The 26,264-nt window shown below is 42.4% G+C and overlaps 4 protein-coding genes and 1 non-coding gene across 6 annotated transcripts; 2 read left to right on the forward strand and 3 right to left on the reverse strand.

Annotated features, from left to right (window-relative positions):
* Positions 1-420: 420 nt before the first annotated feature.
* On the reverse strand, positions 421-6,216 carry LOC129596288 (uncharacterized). The gene is made up of 5 exons (XM_055493524.1): positions 6,000-6,216; positions 5,527-5,591; positions 4,011-4,811; positions 2,022-2,133; positions 421-1,272 (listed from the first exon to the last, which is right to left on the reverse strand). The coding sequence occupies exons 3-5, from the start codon at positions 4,795-4,797 to the stop codon at positions 666-668; spliced, it is 1,506 nt and encodes a 501-aa protein (XP_055349499.1). The 5' UTR covers positions 4,798-4,811; positions 5,527-5,591; positions 6,000-6,216; the 3' UTR covers positions 421-665.
* Positions 6,217-6,961: 745 nt separating this feature from the next.
* On the forward strand, positions 6,962-9,832 carry LOC129596289 (uncharacterized). 2 transcript variants are annotated; one of them, XM_055493525.1, is made up of 6 exons: positions 6,962-7,120; positions 7,204-7,401; positions 7,619-7,975; positions 8,081-8,287; positions 8,706-9,026; positions 9,290-9,832. In XM_055493525.1, exons 1-6 carry the CDS (start codon positions 7,009-7,011, stop codon positions 9,541-9,543), a joined length of 1,449 nt encoding a protein of 482 aa, XP_055349500.1. In that variant the 5' UTR covers positions 6,962-7,008; the 3' UTR covers positions 9,544-9,832. The 2 variants fall into 2 exon arrangements, with proteins under 2 accessions (XP_055349500.1, XP_055349501.1); XM_055493526.1 differs by having other exon boundaries at positions 8,748-9,026.
* A 260-nt stretch (positions 9,833-10,092) lies between these two features.
* LOC129596305 (astacin-like metalloendopeptidase) lies at positions 10,093-12,969 on the forward strand. The gene is made up of 8 exons (XM_055493545.1): positions 10,093-10,248; positions 10,313-10,531; positions 10,699-11,055; positions 11,248-11,454; positions 11,525-11,669; positions 11,744-11,806; positions 11,932-12,140; positions 12,562-12,969. Exons 1-8 carry the CDS (start codon positions 10,182-10,184, stop codon positions 12,828-12,830), a joined length of 1,536 nt encoding a protein of 511 aa, XP_055349520.1. The 5' UTR covers positions 10,093-10,181; the 3' UTR covers positions 12,831-12,969.
* Positions 12,970-14,856: 1,887 nt separating this feature from the next.
* Positions 14,857-14,928, reverse strand: Trnaw-cca (transfer RNA tryptophan (anticodon CCA)). Its single transcript has one exon. It is a non-coding gene; the product is annotated as a tRNA-Trp (tRNA).
* Positions 14,929-18,148: 3,220 nt separating this feature from the next.
* Positions 18,149-26,205, reverse strand: LOC129596293 (uncharacterized). The gene is made up of 8 exons (XM_055493529.1): positions 25,551-26,205; positions 24,544-24,867; positions 23,722-23,817; positions 22,657-23,047; positions 20,832-21,182; positions 20,095-20,241; positions 19,445-19,615; positions 18,149-18,705 (listed from the first exon to the last, which is right to left on the reverse strand). The coding sequence occupies exons 1-8, from the start codon at positions 26,096-26,098 to the stop codon at positions 18,388-18,390; spliced, it is 2,346 nt and encodes a 781-aa protein (XP_055349504.1). The 5' UTR covers positions 26,099-26,205; the 3' UTR covers positions 18,149-18,387.
* Positions 26,206-26,264: the final 59 nt, after the last annotated feature.

The raw sequence follows: 26,264 nt of genomic DNA on the forward strand, positions 1-26,264 counted from the left end.
AGACTTTCACTTTTGGTACACCTTCGTGCCTTTGAACTTCACAGAATTTTCTTGCAGCCACCAATCCTCAGTCGGATGCTGGGCGCGCAAACGGTTTTCACGCCGACGAATACAAATGATTTCGCAGTTTTCGCTGCAGATTGTCCTAAAACCATGCAGAGAGTATTTGGGAGAGCGCGAAAGTGAAAGTTTTCATGCATGTACACGAATTTGGTATCATGTACCGGCACAATTCCCTTAAGTTGGCTTAGTTGGGGTATTTTGCATAAATATATAGGCAGTTGAACGAGAACCTCATAAACGACGGCATAAATGCTATAAATGCATAAATACCAACCAAATTATGGCTAATTAGGTATTAGTCTAAGCATAATATTCTAAATAGCACGAAATATTTATTCATTTCCAACCACATCGTATACAATTTTCAGGACGCTTTCGGCCTGAGAAAACGTTTGTGCATATGCAAATGAAAAACAGTTTGCCCAGCTCGGCCTTGAGTTCACTGCTAAAAACCAAACAGAGGCAAACGAATATTGTTATTTATCTGATATCATAGATGGAAACATGCTTACAACCACGCAGGTAAGTATTCGTGTTAACAAGTGAAATGCAAAACAGCAAACAAAGTTAGGTATTCGTCAGCTGTGTCCGCTTGGTCGACTTCAGGACTCTGAAGTGGGTATGCGCAGGAGATAAGTGCGCTGTGGATAGCTCTTTGTTACATTTTGCACTGAAATCGGCAATGTATACCTGGCCGCCACCTCGGCCAGTTCCTCGCCGGTCGTAATCCGTGTGCTTAACGTTTGCAGCAAACGCAGACCGTCTCTGTACACCGTGGAAGTATCCGCCATCAGTTTCTGTCGGTCGGCATCCGTCGGCGTACACTGCAAACACTGGATTTCTCCGACAGTTCCGGCTTCCTCCCGAAAACCGGCGAAAATGCTGGAAGCAATCTCTCCCGGTACGCAGTTGACGGGGATAGTAATTTTCCGGTTCTTCGCACGGATCATATAGTTCTGGATGTTTCGCAACTGCATCATGGAAATGACGAGGTCCACATGATCCGTTATGCTGACTCGTGGATCGGCATTAACCACCAGTGACACCACTTTGATACGCTTGTGCAGAACTTTATCGAGTAGCACAGCAAACCGATAATGATTCCGATGCCAGCTGTGTGGAAACGTGTGGAAATTTTCGACATTCAGTGTGATATGGACGTTCGTATCAGCAAAACATTCACTGACGGCGTACCACAGTCTGCATACCCTGTAGAAATAGTCAAAGTCTTCTTGTAGTCAAAGTAGTCATCTGTAGACAACCAGTATACACCCTGTAGACAACCTGTATACATCATAAGAAAACCTAAGAAACCTAAGAAACCAGGTGACTACAGTATGTCTACAATGGTGCATACGGGCTGTCAACAGGGCGTCTACAGGTGTATACAGCAGAACATCCAGCTGAACCTAAGAATGCCTGCCTGTATACACCGGTAGACATCGGTAGACACCCTGTAGACAACCTGTACACACCCTGTAAACATCCAAAAAAGCCTAAGTAACCAGCTGACTACAGTATGTCTATGACTCTACAGTGGTGTCTACGGGCTGTCTACAGATGACTACCGGTGTATACAGGCAGACCGGTGTATACATCGAGCCGAACCTAAGGGCTGCCTGGTATACAGCGGTAGGCATCCGTAGACAACCTGTAGACACCGTTGTAGACACGCTGTATACATCCTAAGAAACCCAGATGACTACCGATAGGTCTACAGGGTGTCTACAGCATGTATACAGATGTCTACTGTGACTACAAGGACAGAAAAACGATTCACTTTTTTTCTTTGGTATGAAACGTGCCACAGGTGATATATACGACATTGACATATACACGACATACGACATTATTTATCGAGCCATTTCCCTTGAAGTTCTACTGTATTTCAGGATTTCTGGCAGTCCGTTCGGAATTAGTGCGCTCAGTCAAATTTAGAACTCATTAATGCCGCTTACCGTTTGAGTCGCACTTGCGACTGTGCATCCAGCTCCTGAAATATCATCGTGAATACTTCATTTGCAAGATCGGTAATGCAAAACTCTGTTTCTTCGGTTAGGCATGCGTCACCTTTAAGACGAATTTCGTTAATATTGTTACACAAGTGCTGTACCAATGTGCATTTGAGCGGGAAAACTATGAATTTCTTATGAGAAGAAGGCCTTGGCTTGCTGACATCCAACAACAGGGTTGCTGTTGCTGCAATCGTCTAGCGGAAAAATCTTTTGCTCCCATCCATACTTCGACATTTTTCGCATTCTGGATATTTCCACAAATAGATTCGCGTACAGGGTACCAGAGACACTGCGTTGTTCCGCATTACAAAACTTTAAAGCTTTTTAGTTTTTATTCATCTCGCGTACAAGCTTGTGTAACAACACTAATAATCACGCAATAATTTTACAGCAGCTTCCATCATGTGGAACAACGCCGAGAATACCGTGTCGCTGGTATCCTGTACTCAAATCCATTTGTGAAGATGTCCAGAATGCGAAAAACGTCGACGTACGTCGATTCAGCCAGGTGTGTTCTCTTTCTAAAAAATATTCCGGTATTAATCGGCTTTCGGTCAGAGTGTCGCCATACACTTTAACTTGAACCACAAAATAATTTGAATGCTTTTTGCAAATTTTGGTGAGAACCCAGCATAGAATGCTATCCATATTGACTGTTGACCAGAAGACTCCGGGCTTCGAATCCTTGACCAGGGGAAATTTCGCTTTAATTTTGCTGATTTCAGAAGCAATTCCGTTTCTCAAATCTACATGTCTCCACTTGAAAAAACACCGATCCGGATTATTTTATGGAGAATCGATGTCACGCTTTTGTGAGTAAGTGTGGAGGAACGGGGAAGAAAACACGAAAAAGGGAAAACGACTTCTGGCAACACATCTGTCAGGCACTTGCGAGTAACTTTTTCTTGTGTCAAAGGATATTGAAATCTTAACTTAATCAAATTTTTAGTATGACTAGAATCCGCTGTCGTGAAATGAGGTAAAAGAACTCAAGTGCGTCGGCTCGTGCCATTGCTGCCTGTGTGCACATTTCCAAAAATTTGTTATGAAGTACAGCACATATTTGTTTATTAGCAGAAAAAAGTTTTTTGCGCAACTTATTGTTTACAACACAAATCGATGATGAAAAATTTTCGAAAATGTGTACTCAGGCAGCAATGGCGCGAGCCGACGCTCGTAGGGCTCTTTTATATCATTTCACGACAGCGGACAGCTGCAAAAGGTCCACGGTGCTGCAGGAAAAAGTTAACATAATAATTACGAATAACTTGTACTGCACTGCATTACACAGTATGCGATAGTATGCAAACTTTTAATTGTTGTCTGGCCACGCCCCTTGACGATGGCAGCTAAAAATATTTTTTTAAGCATACTGCAATAGTACACTATCATTTTACAAAATACGAGAATTTTTTGAATTTGGAGGGGGAAAATGTGCCTTGGTTAGTTTGTACGGTACTCATATTATGATACTTAATAAAGGTACAGCCATCTATGGTTAGTGCTTAAGCTTTAATTAGCTTTAAATATTCAATAACGCGATTTATAAACTACCCGAAAATTTCTAAAAATAAAAAATTCCTGCGCATAGCTTAAACAGTTAGACCTTAATTACCGGTGCATGACTGCATGCTGCCGTTTTGGCCTAGATCACGTTAGTGTGATAGTATGAGGCATTTCAGCACACAGTATTTGAAGATATGAAAGTGATTCTTACAACAAAACTTTTGACAACCCAGAATCAGAATACGAAAAATGCCGTAATATCATTATTTGTTTTATAAACAGCTCTTCAAAATACTCGTACTACCAGCAGAGATCGAAACAAACGCTAGAAATTAAGACAAATCGAGCATACTAATCGACAAATCGAGCATGTTATTACTTCTCTACACTTATGTAGGAACTTAAGTACGGTCTGACCTACTGTACCTGAAAAGACGACTTCCAGTTGCTCGTTCCGTTCCGAGGGGTTGTGGGTTCTCTTGGAATATCTAAAGAATCCTCTGCCGTACGAATCAGCGCGCTCCTGTATCTCCCTTCCATTATCGCGGGTCTGCCAGAGGATGAAGCGAGTACCAGTAGTACTGATTTGTAAATAGTATCGGCACAGTCCAGTGATCACGTTCCAGAAAGCGCCCCGGTACATAGTGCAACGCTGATAGTCCCATCCGAATACATCGTCCGGACCTGGCGCCGGGTAGTGCATTTGAAATTTAGCGTACTTCGGCAATGCGATACGATCCGCAAACGACGGCTCGTCACCACCCGGCAAACGTTCCACCAGCTGAAAATGATGGACAACCCGGCACAGGGTTGTTAGCTGACCATCGTCTCCCGCGATATCTAACCGTACATGGTACAATTGGAAATCATCGTTCTCGCGCTGATGAACGGCAACCAAACGCGCCGAACGGAAGACGAAACGTCCGCTAAATTCGTTGCGTACAGCCACGTAAACGGGGTTGTCCGCCGGTTGACAGTCGATAAGAAGATGCGGCCAGACGTACTTCGAGTGAACCCAGCGAGTCGTAGTGCGATCCGTGATGTAGTTCAACAGGAAACTGCCTTCGTGAATATCCTGAATGTACGCTAAACACCAGTTGTCGTCGCCGTGATTGACCAGGACAGTGTTGCCCGCGTTACATTCCCAGGCGCTCTGTTCAGGGGGAAAATTAAGCATCGCATCCAAATATTGCAGCTGCTGTCGGGTATCCATCGCTCAGTCTGTTACTGTAGTACATTAAGGACAGAGAAATCAGGACCGCCCGCACTAGTTGTCGGTTCCTTTGACATCAATGGAGCCGACGCCTAGTGCGGGCGGTCCTGGGATTTCTCTGTCCCTTAATATCGTGTAAATACAGTACTCTAAAGAAAACACAAAAGATGTGTTTTGCTTACGCAGAAAAACAGCAACACAGAAGTTGTACATAGAGGCGCACACGGCACACCGATATCGATAGGCGATAGCATAAAGGGGGCGAAGTTGCAGCTGAGGTGGCGAAAAATTTATCCTAATAAAACTCATTTTAGAAAATAGCTGGGTTTTTATTATGTATTCGTCACATTATTTCGAAAATTTGTTTGTGGAAAATGGGAAAGCGCGAACGCACGTTCATAATACAATGCCATAATAACATTATCATATGCCTGTTCGATTTATTTCGTACATGTACCTGTACTGTACATGCATACCACAGTTCGTTCTACGAGTAACGTAGGTACATCACTGATGTACCGTACATCATTGGTACATGTACAGAGTCTGTACAATTATTATATTGCGCGCAGCTGTTTAATATGTGTACAATATTTTAGCAGTTCAGTCTTATCGAAATGCGCAATATGGAATATGGTGACAAAATAATGCAAAACATTAGAGTACGTACGCGTCGATACCTCTCATATTACTCGTATTATGATTGTGCGAAGTACTTGAGCGTTTTACCTTATTTTTGGGAACCAGCCGCCTGCGTCCAGCGGAAGGTGAGTAATACTAATGACAGCTGCGATCTGTAACACAAATAGGTAGGTGTAGATGGTTGTGTGATATGTACAGATATATCTGTACGATAATTACAAGCCAAGAGTCTTTAAACGGTCACAGTAACTGTAAAAGTAATTACTAACGCATCAGTTAAACGATGGTGATGCGACCCAAAATGTTAAAACTTAGATTACGTAACGTTAACGTTAAGCCATTAATTAAGCCGCGTTAAGCCATTAATCGCTAACGATTTTCTATCAGACTATCAGTTTTTTGCTAAACCTTACAGAACGCTTGATTACGCTATAGAAGCGAAGAGGCCAGACAGAAATGTTACTCTGTACCCCTATTATGTAATTATTGCAGAGATGGGTCATTCAAGCAGAGCACAATAGAGACTATGCTCGACTGCTCACTGCGCCAGATACAAGTACCTAGATCCGATCCACTGCGGCAGGGTACAGGCGACGCCAAGGGACGCCGGTGGAGCAAGACCGACAGCAGTTTTCACAACAGGCAGCAAGCAGAATTTCAGGGAATGCGTCGATTGTTCTCCCTGTCTCTTTGCATTTTGTAGCAATAGTAATGTGGATATCCGAGGCCCTTGGAGTCCAGGCCATTACCGTGACAATAACGCCACATTCTTACCAAATGCTGGGTGCGCGATTGCGCGACCGGTTAGACTTATAAGCTCCGAATTTAAGTCTAACCGGTCACGCAGTCGCGCACCCAGCATTTGGTAACACTGATCTAAAGAAGTTGAGAGGGAATATCAGCGAAATCTGTGAACCGATTAGAATCCGTAGATGCGCCGCAAAAGCAGCGGGACGATAGGATGGTATCCCAAACTGCCACAATTAAAGTTTCGTGGTTGTTTGCCATTTGGAGCCATGCCCAGTACACATAAGCTCTGAATTTGTACCATCCTATCGTCCCGCTGCTTTTTGCGGCGCATCTACGGATTCTAATCAGTTCACAGATTTCGCTGATATTCCCTCTCAACTTCTTTAGATCAGTGCGTGGACATCCTGCTTTCAGGCTTCAGCTTCTAAATGAAAAGTGAGAAGGCATGGACTTCGTTCTTTTCGAACAACAGCTTTATCAAAAATTGCTCGTTGTTTTAATTTTATCATATTTAACGAAGTCGTGTTTCCAGCAAAAAGATTTGCAGTTGTAAACCGGTTTTGTATCTATATGCACATTTTTTTCTTTGCAAACAACACAGCAGACGACCATTGAATACAATGTCGAGCGAAATTTATGTGATGATGTATCGAGGACATGTCAATTTTTCTAAAACAGACAAAATAATTTCCTTGAGGCTACAGAGTGCAAGCTCTCCTGCATGACTAATCCAGCAACAATTTGTGAAACTTCATGACAGCATACACAGCAGCCAGAGACGTACATGCCTGCTCTGTTTTTTACCATTTTCAAATAAAAATGAAAGCCAATTTGGCATACCAATCCATCATGCATATCGATGGTATACTGACCATTGTCGTATTACTGATACCTGGAACAACCTCATTAACGGAAGTGGCACTTACTTTAAGTAAGCAGTTAAAATTGCACTGCTGCTGTTGGCATTTTAAATGCACAGTAAATACAACACTTCTTTCACTCTAATAATTATAGATGAAAGCGACTTGGCAGAGTTCGACGCTGGCGATAACGGGACAACTTGCCCTTTGCAGCTCTTCCAGGAAGACCTCTGCGGCTGTAATGCGGAGAAGAAGCCCCCATGCCCGCTGCTGACGGTACCCACAGGTTTCTACAAATCCCCGCATAATCAACGGATTGTTTTCGCTTATCAGTTTTACGATGAAGTCCTGGGTAATTCGCATTCAGACTGTGGATATGCGAAACTGAAATAAAGTATCGGGGTAAAATTAAATGCAAGTGGCCGCGTGATCGAGGGGCTGATAAATTGATAAACTGGGCGTCTTATGTAGACAGTAGAACCATGCAGTTGAAGTGTTTTTTTTGTGCGGAAGACATAGAGTTCAGAATCTGATACACTATTATACTGTAGAAAAAGACTTTATTATAGATGATACTGCATTGTCCACGTTAATAATTCAAGCATTTGTCAGCGTGGAAACACGTACGGGCTGCGTGACTTTCCGGCCGGCGGAGCAGGTCTTCAGCGAGAAATCCATGCCGGATGATATGCCGGTGATTGTTGTCAGGAAAGCAACCGTCTGCGCGGCGAGCTTTGGCGGCACCCGCAAAAACGACCCGGAAGCCTGGCGCATCGAACATACGCTGTACGTAAACAGTGACTGCCTGCAAGGCAAAACCGGCAACGTGCAACGGCTCCTCATGCTGGCGCTTGGTTTCCCGCACGAGCATGTCCGCAGCGATCGCGACGACTACATTTTCATCAACATGCCAAACGTCATTCCAGGTGAATGATTAGAACAGTACGTAACGTTAATACAGGCTGGTTACTGCGAAATATCGTTGTGTGCAGTGCAAGTGTGCAATGCCCATCGTTGTGTGCAATGTATAGCGAAGAGAAAAGAATTCCAAAAGAACGCTCCGGATGCGGTGTATTACCTGCAGTATGACTACGAATCCCTGCTGCATCCCGGGGAGGTGTTCTCCGCCGTGGACTCCACCGTTCCGACGATCGTGCCAAAAAAGGGGGCGAAAATCGGACAGCGCGAAGAGATGAGTTTTGGCGATGTGATGAAGATCCGGCGCTTGATTTGTGAAGGTAATGTGGCGCCATAGGGAACTGACCCAGTACACCGAAACTTAGAATGATTAGAACAGTACGGTGCATGGATGGACTCTGTTAAAATGCAACTTAGGATGGACTCTATTACACGAAACATTTTTTTCGTATCGTTTGAAATAAGTAATTCTAAATTTCAAGAAGAATGATGAAATTCCAGTTTAATGTAAAAGCGGTGTTGATTTTTATGTGCAAATCAGTTCGAAAAAGATGACTTTGTAATGGAGCGTTTGGTACACCGGTATGCGCTTGCTCCTTTTGAAATTTTCCGTATGTCTAACCCCCCAGAAGGTTTTTGCACCTCTAATCCGCTTCCTACAATGAAATATGAACCATCCTGCTACAGAAAGCAAAAATTTATTTACTTCTGAAAGTGCGCATTCGCAAATCGTTTTAGCAAAAACGCCCGAATGTCCGGATGATACTACTGTATTCACAGGCACTGCAACACCTCCACTGAACAGCAGCCATCCGGCTGAAGACCGTCGACAACCGCCGCCGGTAACTCCGGGCTCTAACACCAGCACTGCTCTCACAACGACATCGCCATTTCCTCCGGCTGTCCACATTGCTCCCACCGCAACACAAAAGTGTAATAACGGCAGTATCCTGCGCGTGACCAACAAGCAGACGTTAATTCGGTTGGACACCATCGGTACCACCAAAATGGGGAATACCATGGTTCAACGCAACACCAAATGGTACCTGCAACCACAAAGTACGCCCGATCAACCGAATTCCGCTCGATTAATCGCTTTTATGAAACAGAGCAAAACCAAGTAAAAAATTTAATTAAAATCGGTATCTGGATTAAAAAGGTTTGTATTTTCGACAAACACTGAGCCGGTACTGGTTCTAAACAGAGAAGCGGTTTCTTGCGCATTCTACATTAAAAGCGAAGCATCCTTATCTATTCCAGGCTTATGTGTTGCGGCGTTTGCGACTTTTACATTGATCCTATGTATTTTGGTTAAAATACAGGCTCCTCGGTGTCCGATTATTTGGCAGGCACATGGTCGTTCCGTGACGGCCCGACGGTGATGCCGACGAAGATAGAGACGGAGGTCGGTGGAGCATCCACGCGGCGTCTCCGCACGGAGTACCCGCCGCAGTCCGCGGACGGCGTCTACGTGGAATACACTCGCTGGGATAGCCTCGTCGCCCAGTGTGTGCCGCCGTCGGAGTTTTCTGGCTGGTTTAATAAAACTAGCAGAAAAGCTAACTGGAAAGCATAAAGCTTTCATTGCGCTTTAAAGCGGTGCGAACGCTGCTCCATTCCACTGATTCAGATACTGGACAAATTACGAACCGTTGGAAGGTGTTTATGTATTACCGTATCCGTTACTAGTCAGCTTATTACTATTAGCAAATTAAAACTCTAAGGATTTTTATTTATTTAATTAGAGATCAGTACAGTAATTTCCTGTCTATTTCTGCATTGGTCTTGACTGCGAGACCATTCTCGGCTTTTTAGTTTTTTCGTAATGCATCAAAGCTGGTGAAAATCTGAATTAAATTGCTGTATCATTTCACTGTACCGACCAAAACGAGGAAGCCACCGTCGTATAAAAAGTGAGTTTTGTTAAGTCACTAACGTTATGTACTGCGCTAAAGAGCGGCTGCATACAAAAAAATATATCGCGGCGCCGTACCGGTTTGCTCGCTGTAGGCGACCAACCGGGATATGGTAAAAACAGGTTCATTAACAGCTGGTGAAAAGTTTGTTGTACGTTGTATAATAATATGAAGTATAGCATTGCCGGCTTTACAGTTATACAGTTAAAGTTAAATCTAGCCACTTTCTACCAAGATACACGTGCGAAGCAGCCGCTGTCTTTATCCGCATGGTTCATGCGAAAAATTCTAGACAAACATGCGCTTCAACATCGGACTTTCGGCATTGCTTATATTTGCATCCAGTGTAACATGTTTCCCGCAAGGTAACAAAGCAGTTCCTCCAATATGAGCCGACTGTAATGTAACCTAATACTACTAACCATGCAGATTGGAAAGCGTTAATTCCTCCCGATGATCTGACGACCGTCACATCGGGAGCGCTGCAGAAAACAACGGCACCGCTGGATTTATTCCAGGAAGATGTGCGCGGCTGTAATGCGGATAAGAATCCCGGGTGTCCGTTGTTAACGCTCCCCACGGATTTCTACAAATCCCCGGATAATGATAAAGTCGTCTTTGCCTACCAGTTTGACGACACCGTCGATGGTAAAAAGATTCCGGCGAACAAAGAAAGCGTCAAAGCGTATTTTAAAATGCTGTTAATCCACGTATTTTAAGACGCTTATAAAGGCCAATTATAGTAAATACTACTAGTAAATTTGTAAAGGAAAGGCAGACAGGAAACGCACTTAAATGTAAATGGCTGATTTCAGGTGATCCGCAAATGTCCGCGCTGATCCTGGAAGCCTTCGCCAGCGTGGAAACCGCCACCGAGTGTATCACCTTCAAGTCGGCCACCGATGTGTTTGCCGACAACTCCTTGCCGGATATGCCGACCATCGTGATCAAGAAGGATAAGAAAAACTGTGCCGGTGAATTTGGGGGGACACGGCGCATCGACAAGACGTCGGCCCGCATCGAGCATAATCTCTACCTCAACAGCGACTGTCTCCAGGGAAAACAGGGGAACGTACAGCGGCTGCTGATGCTGGCGCTGGGCTTCCCGCACGAGCACGTGCGCAGCGATCGGGATAATTATATTTCCATCAACATGGACAACGTCATTCCCGGTAAGAAGGCAACCAGTTGAGCTTCATCCATTTGTCGCATTGAATGATTTTAAATATGGGTTTTCCTGCTTAAGTTAGCGAGGCTAGCTGTCTGTTAACGTAAAGGTCACAAATTATCCCAAAAAACTGCAGAAGCGGCCTATTGAACAGAAAGTTAAGACCGACGAAATTTGTTATCACTCTGTGTTGTAGCGCGTAAAAAAGAATTCGAGAAGAACGCTCCCGAAATAGCTTATTTACCGAAATACGATTACGACTCCGTTCTGCATCCCGGCTACGTCTTCTCCGCCGTGGACCCCAAAATCCCCACCATTGTGGCTAAAACCGGCGTGAAGATTGGGCAGCATGATCAGATGAGTGAAGGCGATGCCGCCAAGATTCGACGTTTGATTTGCGACGGTGAGCTTGTCATTGCTTTACTGAGCGTAATTAAACACCCTAACTAGGCTATCCAGAATTGTTCTTTCAGCAACTGCCACGGCGCCACTGAAACTCAGCCAGCCCAGTGACGATGCGGGCAAACATCCGGTGAATCCCTTAGCCAAAGCTACCACGACACCGGAGCCGGAGGAGAAGAACCCGGCGACGCCAGCGCCGCGGGCACCGCAGCCAGCGTATATGACCTTTTATTACAAACGTGAAATTTTCTGAACTTTGAAGTACAGAGCCTTTTTCTTACTTTTTAAAGGCCACCAGTCACTCAGGTGCAAATCAAGGACTCAAAGACCCCGAAACCCGCACCGGCCACCACGTAAGGTTTTGTAAGATCCGTTTTTTAAGTTTAGTACCAATGCTGTGAATGGCAGTAACTAGAGTCTGTGATGTTATATATCTGGTACAGTTCAGTTCTGATTATCTGTGTGTGTAATGTCACAGAACGACCGAAGAACCAAAGGAATCGGCAGGCCCGGAGGAGGCCAATCCACCGACAGGGATTGCGCCCACCGCAACGCAAAAATGCAGCGGGGATCTCTACTTGCGAATTCGCAACCGACAGATGTACTGGTGGACCAAAGGCAATTCGGCCAGTGAATGGGAGAGCACGTTGTACCAGTGCACGACCACATGGTTCGTGCCCGATACGGGTACGGTTTCTTCGGCGTTTTTTCTAATCTATCGCGCGATAATACAATTATTCCCTTTAGTACAATTATTCCCTTTCATAATATATTCCACAGTATTCCAATATTCCGCAAATTATGGCATAAAGTGCAACCTAGCGATTGATTGCAATCAAAGCATTAAGCATACATATATCCGTGCGAATAAGAGACTGAAAACCGGTTTTCTGGTATCGAAAACCGATTTTTATCGTGTGTTCAAAGCGGCTGTCAGTTTCACCAGCAGAATTTCGGTACTTAAGCTGGTTTATTGGTTCGACGGTTAAGAGAATCATGTTCGAAACTGTAAAGTACAGAACTGCGGGATTAATTCTCATGAATGTGGAATGTGGTAAATTGAAAGGTGACCTTTTTCAAATGTGCATTTATCTAGTACTATGTGCAGATGAAACCGCGGACTTCTTGAAGACGACAATCCGGTTCAAGGACGGCCCAACGGATGCACCCAAACGGATCCGCACCGAAGTGCAGGATGCCTCCAAACGGGTCCTTCGCACGGAGTACCCGACCCTCTCCATGGAGAAGGACGGTTATTTCCTGCAGACTAAAGTGGAAACCCTCACGGCCCAGTGCGTGCCGCCGTCGGATATGCCGCCGACGGGCGCACCCGAAGATCGCGAAAAGAAAAAACAAGAGTGTAAAAAGGGATGGTAGAATAGCCTTTTTGCTAGAAGTACTGAATCATTGCGGTTGTGCTCCCGGTGAGCAACCCTGATATGGGTATAACACACTCTGGATGGTGGAGCTTGTGATGTGATACGGGCAGAAAAAATACAAAAATCTGAATGAAGTACAGTACTGGCAGCAATGTAATCATTATTACGAGTATGCCATAACATCACTCTCGTTTGACTGCATTCTCGTTTAATCAACTCAGTTACCATAAACCAACGAATGGCGCTTTAAACGATAATTATGCACTTTCTAAACCACTACTCTTACATAACTTAACATAAGGAACGACAATCTGAAGGCATTTTATTGGTGAGATATGGTTCCCAAAAGTGTAAACGCAAACTGTTGTACCAAAAGTTTCATTATGGACCGATCGTTAGGTCCATCTGCTTGCATTTAAACTTCCGGAGTTCTGTTCCAGCTATTGCTCTGCACCGCACAAACGGTTTTCACCAAAGTATGCGTACAAATCACAAGGCCACACAATATTATCATAAAATAATCTAAAAACATTTTAGAATGCGCGAAAGCGATATCCCGCGTGGCGTGCGGATACTTGGTACCTCCCATGCACGTACCAAGTCACTTTCCCTGATTCCTTTGACCGATTACGTGTCTAACGCACATACCAAATACTGCGTTCCAGCCCACACGACCAGATTACACAACACCTACAGGTGAGCTCGCGGCTCAGTATTTCCGCGATGCTCAGCGTAGCAGATGGAAAGAACTGATTGGCTCCGCATATCCGTTCGCAATAATTCGTTGCTTGCAGCAATTTTAGCCAGTTCACTCTTGTCTCCTTGCCGGTACTCATGCAGATTTTTGTTTGAAGGCGCTCGGTAAAACATATTATCCAAAAGGAGCGTATTATACAGGCAAAAAGCTATGCTGCAACCGGCAATAATATTATTCTGTACATCCAATTTTATCTGCGTTAAATAGAAGCAGCCGGACAAATGTTACGGAAATACGTACCTATGTTTGAAGTGGTATACTGTAACTGTATGTACGATTTGTTTCCGGAAGGAAAAATTGTACCTGATTCATACTGTAATTGTTGGCCGGCAAGCGACAACGGTGGGAAGTTTCGTCAGTTCCGGTAACTGCAAAGGACATACCAAAAGTAAGTTTCCCTATTTTGCCAAGTTTTCATTTGAAGTGATACATCAACGATATGATTTTTGTTACGTAACTTATTCTCTTAAGCTATCGAGAAAAAAAGAATCTCAACTGTCGACGAAGAACTGTCCAGAAGAAAAATCTTCTAGCCGGTGCTAGTTCAAGCAGCCTCATCACTGTACAAATTTTATCCGCTACACTGCGCCATATGAAAACGATTTCGCACACGACTATGCTGCCCAGAAGGGTTCTAATCATGCTTTGTAACACCATGCGCTTTTGCTATCCATGGAGATTGGGGTGTTCCATGCGGACCACACTGTTCGAGGAGTCCTGCACTTCGGTACGAATTCGTTTGGGTGCATCCCTTGGGCCGCTTTTAACCGGCTTGTGGTCTTCCAGAAAGTCCGCCTTTTCGGCTGCAAAAAAGTTTCCCAACTTACAGTTAGGCCGATATTTGCTGCCGTTGTACACAAGACCAACCGACCCACTGACCAGAAGTTCTGCAGCAAAGCCGACGCACGTCTTTTAGTCAGAGGATGGAAGCAGTTGTTCTGTCTTCACTCAGCAGCCGTTGGTTTTGCGCTGCAGTAGTGATACTAGTAACTAAACTGAAAATTATGCTGGAAATTATACATTATGATGAATTCAATTAAAACTGGTCATTTTTGATTATACTGAAGCTTACAATTTTCAGCTATGATGTGCTTAATCAAAATTATAAGCAAAATAATTATGATGAGTTCACTACGTTGCAGGCACTGACGATTATCACCTTCATATTGTATTGGATTTGAAAAAAAATTGCAGAACGACATTGCGATCTTGCTCGAAATTTCCGAAACACTCGGGAACACTGGACGTGGTCAGAAAATAGCAAAAGGGGAACGCAAGGGATTTGAACCCTTAACCTTTCGATCTGGAGTCGAACGCGCTACCGTTGCGCCAGCGCTCCTTCGTTGAAGTACCAAGAAACTTTAATCACTATAACCGAGAACGCACTATTTCACAGTAATATAATTGTAGCGATTGTTCTCTATCAGGCAAACCAGAGTTTACCAGACCAATGTTATCAATACAAAAAGTGTTTTTGACTTGCAGTGTATTTGATTAATGCAATAAAGACACACCATGTTATCAAGATATCGTAGCGCGGTTAGTGCAGATTCGGTTATTTCTGCCGTTGTTTACATACAGAACCGGTTTGTATGCATTGACCAGTGCAATTCAGTAGCTTCCAAAAAATTTGATTTAAAAGCACCGTAATACAATCAGCTGTCGCGGCTAATACAGATTAACCGTTGTAAGAATAATAACCGTTGTAATAATAATAATAATAATAATCATTGTTGTAATAATAATAACCGTTGTAATAATAATAATCATTGTTGTAATAATAATAATCATTGTTATAATAACAATAACCGTTGTAATGATATTAATAATCATTGTTGTAATAATAATAACCGTTGTAATAATAATAATAATAATAACCGCTTGTAGTAATCTGTACGAATAACCGTTGATAATAAATGAACGATGATTCTGCTCTCAGATATTATTGATTAATGTGGCTATCGCTGTTTTTATTGCTACCGAAAGGAACCAAACTTTAACAAGTCGAAATATAAGCCAAGGATGCAAAAGGGAACACATCGGATGTAAAAAATTAAAATTACCACAAAGTACTCTGTACTTCCAGAAGTTCCAGTTAGCCAGGCGATCGGACCGTCAGATTCTGACGATGCAGATAGTACAGTACAATGTCATACAGTACATGAAATTTTGTGACAGTTAAAACCGAGAAACTAGTAAATGCCCAACGCTCCTTGTGTGCATTCGTGCATTTCTCCGAAGAAATTTCTTGAATGCGTACACAGTGGCAGACGAGCGACAAAAAAGGGATCCCGGTTCTTCGAACGATGGATGCCAATACCGATCGGCAGTACGAATTACGACCCTGAAAAGAATGAACGGATCGAGTCATATTTGTTGTGTTCTTGGCGAGCACTGCCAGTGCCGGTTGACCTTGCTGTTGCACATATCGGTTCGTATTAAATGAGCTTTTGGCAAAGGACAACCTAATTCTTATATACCGGTGTATATTTCTTGAAAACCGCATAAGAACGCAGTGCGAACTTCGTAAACTTATTGTTTCTACGTCAACATTGAAAAAACTATATAGACTATGTATCAGTTACTGTATACAACCGGCGTAATTATTAAATACGTTAAACGAGTCTAAATCTTAAGGAAAAAAAATTAGAATGTTAGTAGCAGAGCGGGAATTGCTTTTAATCACATCAACAGATACGTGACCGTTATATGTTCCGCGTCTATCTGTTTGGTAAGTACCGTACACTACAAAACCTCGGCAAATGCTGACTGCGCGACAACGATCGGTGAAACGCACTGCACAGTCTGAAAACAAGGATCCACGCAGTGTTTTTTAATAATATCATTAGTTATTACCAGACCTGGGCAGTTATAACTTAACTCATAACTTGACGCGAGTTATTTTCGAGTTATCGAGTTTTAACGTAACTCAGAAGCGTAACTCGCTAGGAAGAAAACTTAACGCAACGTAACTGTAGCGTAACTCTGTGGCTTCAAGTTACCAATAAAATTATTAACCGTAACTTAAAAGTAAAGAAAATATTAAACTGAAAATGATTAATTATTTTCGACTTGGGTTGAAAACTTGCACTGACTGGCGATACGAGTACAGTACTTCTACAAGCAGACACATAAAAGCAGGTGTAGTACACCACGACTGCTATAGGCACTGACCACATGGTTTTTCATCGGTTCAGCGGCACATGTGCGGTGTACATTCATCGATTACTATACGAGTATTATTATTACTATATTATATTTTCCGTAGCCGAAAGACAAATCCAGTCGTGTCTTTCGGCTGCGGAAAATATGTGTGCAAACTGTGCTGCGTACTGTGTAGCCCCTGCAGGTTCGGTGTTTTTCGAAAGCCTTCAGTCTTATTCAATCTGCCCAGGCTGAATCATAAAAAATATAAAAAAAATTGTTTGCAAATAAAAAGATTCCGAAGAAAGGAGATCTCAGATATTAATTGTTTTAAATAAATTGATTGCACTTAGCATACACACCAACGCCAAATTGCCTCATAGAGGTAAGAGGAGTATGCTAAAAAACGAAAAAGCGTTGATCTCGTTTCTCCTTGATCTTTTTACTTACAAACTTTATATTTTTCACAATGAAAACATTTTCTGCGTTTTTTTGGCTATAGTGTGACTGTGAACATGCTGAATGTTGTGGAAGACTTTCTAGAGGGACATATGTATTAGCACGGTATATCTCTTATATACCTTGGTATTAGTGTCATTTAATACAGCATACAATTTTCTGTAATACCGGTAAGAGGTTACTTGAAAACGATTCATAAAGAAAATTATTAATATGAATTTTTATTGTAGCGTAACTCGCGTTATAACTCATAACTCCAGTTAATCTGAATAGCGTAACTCGTAGCGTAACTCGCGCGCGTCAGTGAACTCGTAACTCTAACTATGGGTCCAATTTCCATAACTGCCCACGTCTGGTTATTACTACCAATAATCTTAAAGCCTAATACAACATCTCAATTCAGTTTGACATTTTTCACGAACAAATTCGGCATAAGGTATGTACATTATTTCCTGGACGTACGTTTCTCTAGCACTGCGAGAAGTAGCCAAATACACCGTCAAACCCTGATAATTATTAACTACCAATGACTGTGGATTTCTGCGAATATTACTTTGGAATACCTTCCCGTATTCAGCCGTTAGATAAGGCAAAAACACCTACACAATAGAAACACCTGTATAAAATTACACAGTGTTTTATTGTCAAAAATATGCATGTGTATTGTAATATTGTAATAAGTATATTACGACAGGCCGATCGCTTAAAAATTAATAAACATGCGACTATGCCTCGCACAGGCTGCGACATTTTTCGAAACAATTTGTTTCTTAATTTACAATATCACAGTTTCCTTTCCTACAACATGGTAGATGAAAATTGTATGAACGTACGGTAATGTGTGAATGATATACTACGTAGTACAGCATAATTCTCATATTAAAACTGCATACCAGTTTTTCCCACCGAGTCGCGCGATGCATTACAGTATTTCAAATAAAAAAAACGGTTGCTCATTTATTGCTTATTGCGTCAACAAGTCAATACTAACCGCAATATCATCATCGCTTAATTTTCATCAAATTTCCTGACATTCTTAAAATAAAACGCTAAAAACATGGGCTAAAAAAACACAAAATCTCTTCTGCTGAACGGAAATCTATGACAACCAATACAAAACTCGACATCACAAAAACAAACGTATGAAAATCACAGACGTCGGAAAAACACTCCACCCAAGAATACTCAAACCGCATTATTTGGTCTTTTTGGGTGCCGGGCGCGGATTGACCACCCGGTGGGCGGGCGGCGTGGTGAAGGTGGGAAAGGTCATCTGGCGGATGGGGCGCAGGGTGAGGCTGAGGCGCTGGCGGGCCGGGGGGCGGGGACAGGGATCGGGGAGGGGCAGCTGGTAGACGGGGGGCAGGAAGGTCTGCGTGTGCGCCATCAGGCGGTCGTAGTGGTAGCGGACGAAGCGCAGCGGCACGTGCAGGTCTAGTCCCAGTGCCACCATCACCGGGAACTCGAAGGCGTTCAGCTCCGTGCGTTCGACGCGCAGCTGTGCCTGGATACTCTGCAATATGACCCAACTACCTGTTGTGTTCAATGCATCCAGGGCGACTTTTTTTGTTCTAATTTTGTTAGGGAAGATTTATATATACAAATAAATCTATATATTTATATATAAAAATATTTATATAAAAAGTTTTGTATAAAAAATCCTCAGTTTTGCTCGTTTTGATTTCAAATGGAAAAGTGTTTCTTTACGACAGAATTCGAAACGAAGACTATTCAAAATTTGACATAGTCCGCGTCAACATTTTACTACTGTACTGTTACCCTGCACTTGCCGAAATTTCGTACAGTGTGCGCAGTTAGCTGTTGTATGCAGTCTATCTGAATCGTGATAGCGATCGTACAACGTACGCATGGCTGCACTAGTGAAACTTTCGGCAAGTGCAGGGTAACAGTACAGTAATCTGTTCGAGGACAGTAGTATCGTAGTGTGATGGCTAAAACAGAGTAACCTGATGATGAGATCTGCAGTGTGATGTACAATTTCAAGAAGTTTCCGATACTGATGTCCTGTTTTTACATCGATCGCTTGTAGGAAAAATTTCAAAATTACGACGATAATAGTACGCCAATGAAATTAATAAATTTTTTAAATTCAACATTTTTTTATAAATTCGTAATTTCTGATTTCTACCGTTTTTTTCGCGGACTAATTCTATGCCAAAATTGTCTGTGACCGCCAATCATAGACCGAAAGAAGTGAAATACAACAATTATGTCGCTAACGTTTCGCTTACGTGGAAGAGTTGGCGGTGTTCTTCCTTGGAGAGATCGTTCATCTTGGCAGCCAGCACCACGCAGACGGAGGCCAGGATCTTCCGGTTGGGTTTGTTGATGAAGCCCCGCAGCACCAGCTTCTCAAAGTACACATACGACAGCGCCACCACCGCCAGGTCCAGGCGAATTTGCTATTCAATCAACATGTCATCCATTAAAAATAAAAACACAAAATGCACTAATAACAATGCGTATTACTGTATATAGTCAGTAATACTGTAACATGCACTAATAATAATATTAATTATCTCAATTTTTAAAAAAAAGCCTTCAGTTCGCTGCCAAATAACCGCACTAACCCACAAACATGTAGAAAACGTAAAACAACGCAATATGAAAGACAGAAAAAATTCGGATGATCAACTGTTTAATTTCTGCATTTTATTGATAATTATACCTCATAACAATGGTACCATGACTAAAGGGACGCGGTCAATAGCCCATACACTACGACTCACTATTCCCTACTTTTTGTACTCGTAGCTGTAGAAACAGAAATAAATTCACACATTAAAATCTAAGAAAACCCATCAGTTAAATAAATATTATCAGTCAAACAAAAATAATGGAGACGTCAGTTTTTAGCTTACTTAATCGACAACGACTTTACCTGATCGGTGCAGGCTTTCTGCATATCGCGCTTCAACGACTTGAACTTGCTGAATGTCAGCTGAATATGCGGGAATTTACTGCGGAACAGATCGTTCAGTGCGTCCTTTTTCTTATCCGGCTCCAGATCGTTCGATATCACCGAGCTCTATACCAAAGAAAAATCATATCTATTTCCGATTGTTCTGCCACTTGTGCTTTACTATCTTCTCTAAGTTCTCTTTATGATTTACTGTGACTTTTTTCTTTCCTGTTAGAAACTTCTGCTTTTCTTATTATTTCTGTTATTCGCACTTTATCCCAAGACAATCGCTTCATTTACAACGAATAACGAAAAAAAAAGTAATTACTGTTCATTTTTTTCGCGCTTTTTCGAACTCGTGTAATACACGGTAAGTAAACAAACGATAACCATTAGATTAAAATACTCAGCGCAGTACTATTTTAAATACCCCATTTATCTTCACATTAATTTGTCCTGCTTCGAAATTTACGACACACACCGACATATTAATTTGCCCCTTACTACTACCGCGATTTTTTAAGGATCAACACTGACCCTCAAATAAATTTCAAATAATAAATAAAAAAATTAGCCTTGTAATTGTTTTTTTTAATTACATTAATCTACTTATTTTCTTTATTCCTTGTTTAGTTTTATTGTAACGTCCGTCGAATTTTGTCACTAATTTTAGTAGAGAAAAAGCCAACAAAATAGATTCAACACCGTAGACTTACAAAAAACGACTCGAGATAGACATTCTGCCGGCGCACGGCAATCTCCCACTCGGGATCATCCAGCACGCCCGGTTTGTAGGCGTCCACGCTGAAATGCCGTTCCACCCTGGCCGGTTGTTCCTGCGAGGAGCGGCTGGAGTCCTGCGAGGCCACGGTGCAGTACTTGGGACGGTACTCGTGCACCTCGCGGCGCCACAGCTTACTCAACGCGAAGGCCTCGTCGAAGGAGTTGGGATGCGCCGGCATCACCAGCAGCTTGTTCATCACCGAGATCTCCCCGGTGTTCAGCAGGTTCTGCGCTTCCTCCTGCGTCAGATCCCCGATGTAATCCACGCCCCACGCCAACGGAACCTGTGGGAACAGGAAGAAAAACCGGGAAATTACACCTTAAATGACTCTGGATTTTTAACGGAAGCAAACCGTTTTCGCTGGAACTGAATCCAAATAAACTCGTCGAAAAAGAAAGCTTTCCTACATTTCTCCAGAACTAAACAAAAACGGAGTGAAACTCGCATAGCTTTAAATAATGCAAGGAATTACTTAGCTAAAATTACGCCTTAAAGAACTCCGATCATAAACGGAAGCAAACCGCTTTCGCTGGAACTGAATCCAAATAAACTCGTCGAAAAAGAAAGCTTTCCTACATTTCTCCAGAACTAAACAAAACGGAGTGAAACTCGCATAGCTTTAAATAATGCAAGGAATTACTTAGCTAAAATTACGCCTTAAAGAACTCCGATCATAAACGGAAGCAAACCGCTTTCGCTGGAACTGAATCCAAATAAACTCGTCGAAAAAGAAAGCTTTCCTACATTTCTCCAGAACTAAACAAAAACGGAGTGAAACTCGCATAGCTTTAAATAATGCAAGGAATTACTTAGCTAAAATTACGCCTTAAAGAACTCCGATCATAAACGGAAGCAAACCGCTTTCGCTGGAAAATTCAGAAATTCAGAAAAACTCGTTGAAAAAGAAAGCTTTCCTAAATTTCTCGAAAAACTGAGCACAAACGCAGTGAAATCCGCACTGCTTAAAATACTGCAGTGTATTTCTCAACTAAAACTGTTTCGAACAAATTAAACGAAGTGGAGACTGGTTTAAAATTACGAGCATAAGTCCTGGTATGAAAACAGGACAACGAGACACAATAAAATCCAGGAAAAAAGTTAAAGTATTAAATACAGAATCAAATCAATCCAGTCTCACGGTTACTGATCAGCATATTTATTTATGGATGCTAGTATTAGTGAAGGAGGCTGTAGAACCATTACACTACACATATCTCGACAATTTCCAGTATCTAGCACAATGCAGTACAAAATCAAAAAAATACGATGCACTCGTACCTGATTTACCCAATAGAAAACCCAATAAAACGCATATTTTAAAAGCCGTTTTTACCGATAATCTCGGTTAAAAAAATTCGAACAATATTTTCTGAATTTTTCCTAAACTATTCTGCCAAAATGGTTATCTATTGCCCTCGACGGCATACCAATAAAATTGATGAATAAATACCCATAGAACAAGGAAGAACAATAAAATAATTTGTCAAAATTTATAAAAAAAATTTACACCGAAATTAAGAAGGTTCAGAAATTAGCCTAATTATTTTTCAAATGAAGAAAATTAAGATATTAAAAAAAATCTTTCAAAATTATGAAAATTAAGTACTCACACCTGGTTTAACCAATGGAATCATGGAAAGCCCATTTATTTCAGCATTTCATACCGACAATTTCGGTAAACAAAAACGTACAGTATTCCCTGAGTCTCCCCTAACTATTTCGTCAAAATGGTTATTTACTCCCGTTGACCGGCTCACCAGCAAATGCTCATATGACAGATCATCCTCGGGATCCGTGGACAATTTAATCCCCAGCAGATTTTCCAGCGCCTCGGCTTCCGTGTCGATGTGGATGCTGGTGGCACCGACACTGACGCGGCGTGGACGGATGGGCGGCGGATGCGGAGCGGCGACGGCGGCCAAGCGAGATTTGAGCGGCCAGGGCCAGGGACGGCGCAGGGTGGGCGTGGGACGCTGGTGGGAGGCCGGCAGGGGCAGGCCGTCGGGGGAGGGGGCGCTGGGCCGGCTGGAGGCCACCGAGTTGATGGAGTTGTTGCGGGTGAACTGCGAGATAAACCGCTGCATCAAGGAGTCGGGCGGGGTCTGGTAGGTCACCGTGCGACCGGACACGTCCACTTTTTCACTGGTTCTACACAAGGGAAATATGGCAAATACGGAGAATATTAAATATTCAAAGTAAATAAATAAAAACCTTAATAAAATGCTGAATAAATATCCAAAACTTAAATTTGAGTTAAAAAATTTAAATTTTAAGTTGACACATTTAAATTACATTTAGCACCGGAAATGCCCAGTTCTCCACTGGGAAGCCGGTAAATATGGAGATTATTAAATATCCAAAATAAATAAATAGATTAAATTTTGGCATATTTATTTCTTATTATTTTCTAAGATAAAACTTAATTAGCTAATTAATAGCCGACCGGGAGCGTCCACTTTTTCCTTAGTTCTGCCCAAGGGAGACCCGGTAAATATGGATGATATTACATATGCAAGTCAAGGAAGTTTTAAAAAATACGGAAATAACAAGTAAATAGGCAAAAATTAAATTTTCAACCGGAGACTTCCACTTCGCTGGTTCTGCAATGGAACTACAGAAGGCATAAAAACATTTAAGATGTAAAATAAATAAATAAAAAAACATACATCAATGAAAAATATAAGTGAAGCACTACAAAAATATACAAAGTTTACATTTAGAATCAAAATTAACTAGCTAATTCACTGAATTCAAATTAAATTAATTTTCTGAAATGCATCCCTAAATTTTATGATAGATTGGCGTGATAGTATAATGCTTACTCTTCGATGGTCGGCTCCAGTTTGTACTTGGAAATATAGGAATACTGTCCCACCGGCCATTCATTCTTCACAGTGGTGACAAAGCGGAATTCTCGCCTAGTAAATACGAAGGGAAGAATTGCCGCAGGAAGATTAAACTCTTACAGCATCATTCCATGGTACTTAATAGAATCGAAAACAAAAGTAAAAAATTTAACCCGCACGGTATCCATTTAAGCCAAAAAACACTGCACTGCATTTTCCAAAAGATAAACTGGTGATAAAAAAAATACATAAATGCGGCTGGCCAGCCAGCCGCATTACGTACGGACGGAAAAACTACTTCAAATAATGAAAATTCCACGTTATTATCGCTTGTACAAATTCAAGATTTTAACCGAGCGCAATCTACGAATATATCCATTGCATGGGACGATTGCCACTGTTCTACGTATACAACTATGACGTTTATGTCGCTCAGTAGGTGTTCTATGAGTACGGAGATCATAGGAACCTTACTCGTACAGTATGTAGCACAACAGCAGTTCACTGTTGTCCAAACATTTATTAAAAAGGATAACTGATTGACATCAGCCATTTACTGATGGCTAATTAAATAAAAAATCACGGCAAAAAAATATAAAATCCTTATGAAAAAAATAGAAGAAATTCTACACATACAAAAGAACATCCACTAAACAAAATTAATTATATACTATATAGCACGTACTAAATTATTACATACTCGTGCGGTGTATGAACAGAAAAATTGCGAAGCCACAAAAACTACGCATTGTACAGCCGAATAACGATAAATTAATAATAGTACTAATTTCAGCTTACTTTTCCGTCACCACTCCGCGATGATTGTCCAGAATCTCCCCGGGATGCGCCAGTGCGTCACTCACCGACATCTCCACCGGCACGACCACGTCGTGCTCGCGGAAGTCATCGCGGGCCTCGATGATGGGCGGGGAGGCAGAGAGGAAGGGGAGGCCGGCCGAGGGCGGCGGACTGATGCTGCCGGACCGCGGCACCGTCGCCGCCCGCCCCAGCGCCGACTCCGCACTGCTGCCGCTGATGGTGCGTGAGGCCTTCTCCCGGCGGCCCAGGAAGAAATCCGTCTTCACAGACTTGGAGTGCGATCCCGAGGAAGACCGGCGTTGTCTGCGCAAATAAAAAAAATTACAGACTATTTACGGCACTGTTTGACTCAACGTCGGCGTTGTAACGCAAATTCAATAAAATAAAAAATCTACCAGAACGAACAAGTCAAATAAGAGGATAAATCACGGTTAAATAATAAGGTTAAAAAACTGATACACCAAGTAAGAACACATCTCTGTTCTGTATCATCAAAAACTAAAAATATCCACAATTTTGTTGTTAATCAATCCAGATTCCAGAGGTTATCAAATTTATTTTCCAGTCAGAATAAAAACATCCATCAAGAAATGGTTTCGCATTTAAACACGACACAAAATGCAAATTAAAATAAATAAACTAAGCGCGCACTTTATTAATTTAAGAGTAATTCGGGTAAACATTAACAACAAAAAAACTTTAAAATTTCAATTTAACCAAGCTGCAAATATCCTCACGAATGTCGCACAGAATTAGGTAAGTCGGATATAAAGAAGATTAAAAAGAGCCAACAAAAGTAATAACACTAAAAAATAATTGACTGAAAAGGTTTCTGAATAACGAGAACCAGAATAAAATTGTAAGGGAGTTCATAAAACCTAAATATATAAGCAGCACATGTCTAAATAAATATACAAAAATAAATATGCGTTTATTTCAGTCATTAATCAAAAATGAAATTCAAAAAATAATGTTTCGTTGCTTACTGTTGTCGAGCCCGTTTGGCTTTGGCCTCCACCAGCACCTGCTCCTGATCGAACTCCTCCCGCAGATTACGCACCGGCCCCCGTCGCCCCTTAAACTCCTTCAGCGGGAACTCCTTATCCCGTCCCTCCTCATCATCCGTCGTCCCGGGCGTCTCACTCTCCAACGAGTCCAGGGAGGACGAACTCAACGAGGTGCTCTTGCGACTGTGTCCCGAGCGCATGGAATTGCTCCGCCGCACCCCGGCCCCCCGCCGCGGGCGACTGACTTTGGCCACGAGGGACTGGGGGCGCAGGAGGGACGCGGGGGTGGTGGCCCCCGTGGGAGGCGGCGCAGAGGGTGGCAGGGCGTCCGGGGCGGCGGAGAGATCGTCCTGCGAGGTGGGGGTGGAGGAGAGGCTGGCTGTGTCCTTCTCGTACAGCTCCACCAGGGCACGGTATTTCGTATCGCGATGGCTGCCATCCAGGGAGATGTTGGCGAGGAAGGTGTTGGCCAGGAAGATACGGGTGGGTTGGTGTTTTTGGCGACGGGGGCTGGTGTATTCGTGCATGGTGCCAGCATGAAAAGATCAAGTTGACAAAAAGCTTCAAAGGAAAACAAAATTACAAAATTATCTGAATTTAAAATGAAAATAAATGATTTTCACGCATCGCGCATTTACCGATTTACGACTGCAGTCTGCAGCTGACAAGTCAACGTTTCCGGATGGAAGCGTA

This window comes from Paramacrobiotus metropolitanus, unplaced genomic scaffold (genome assembly GCF_019649055.1).
Source record: "Paramacrobiotus metropolitanus isolate TYO unplaced genomic scaffold, Prichtersi_v1.0 Parri_scaffold0000088, whole genome shotgun sequence".
Lineage (NCBI taxonomy): Eukaryota > Metazoa > Tardigrada > Eutardigrada > Parachela > Macrobiotidae > Paramacrobiotus > Paramacrobiotus metropolitanus.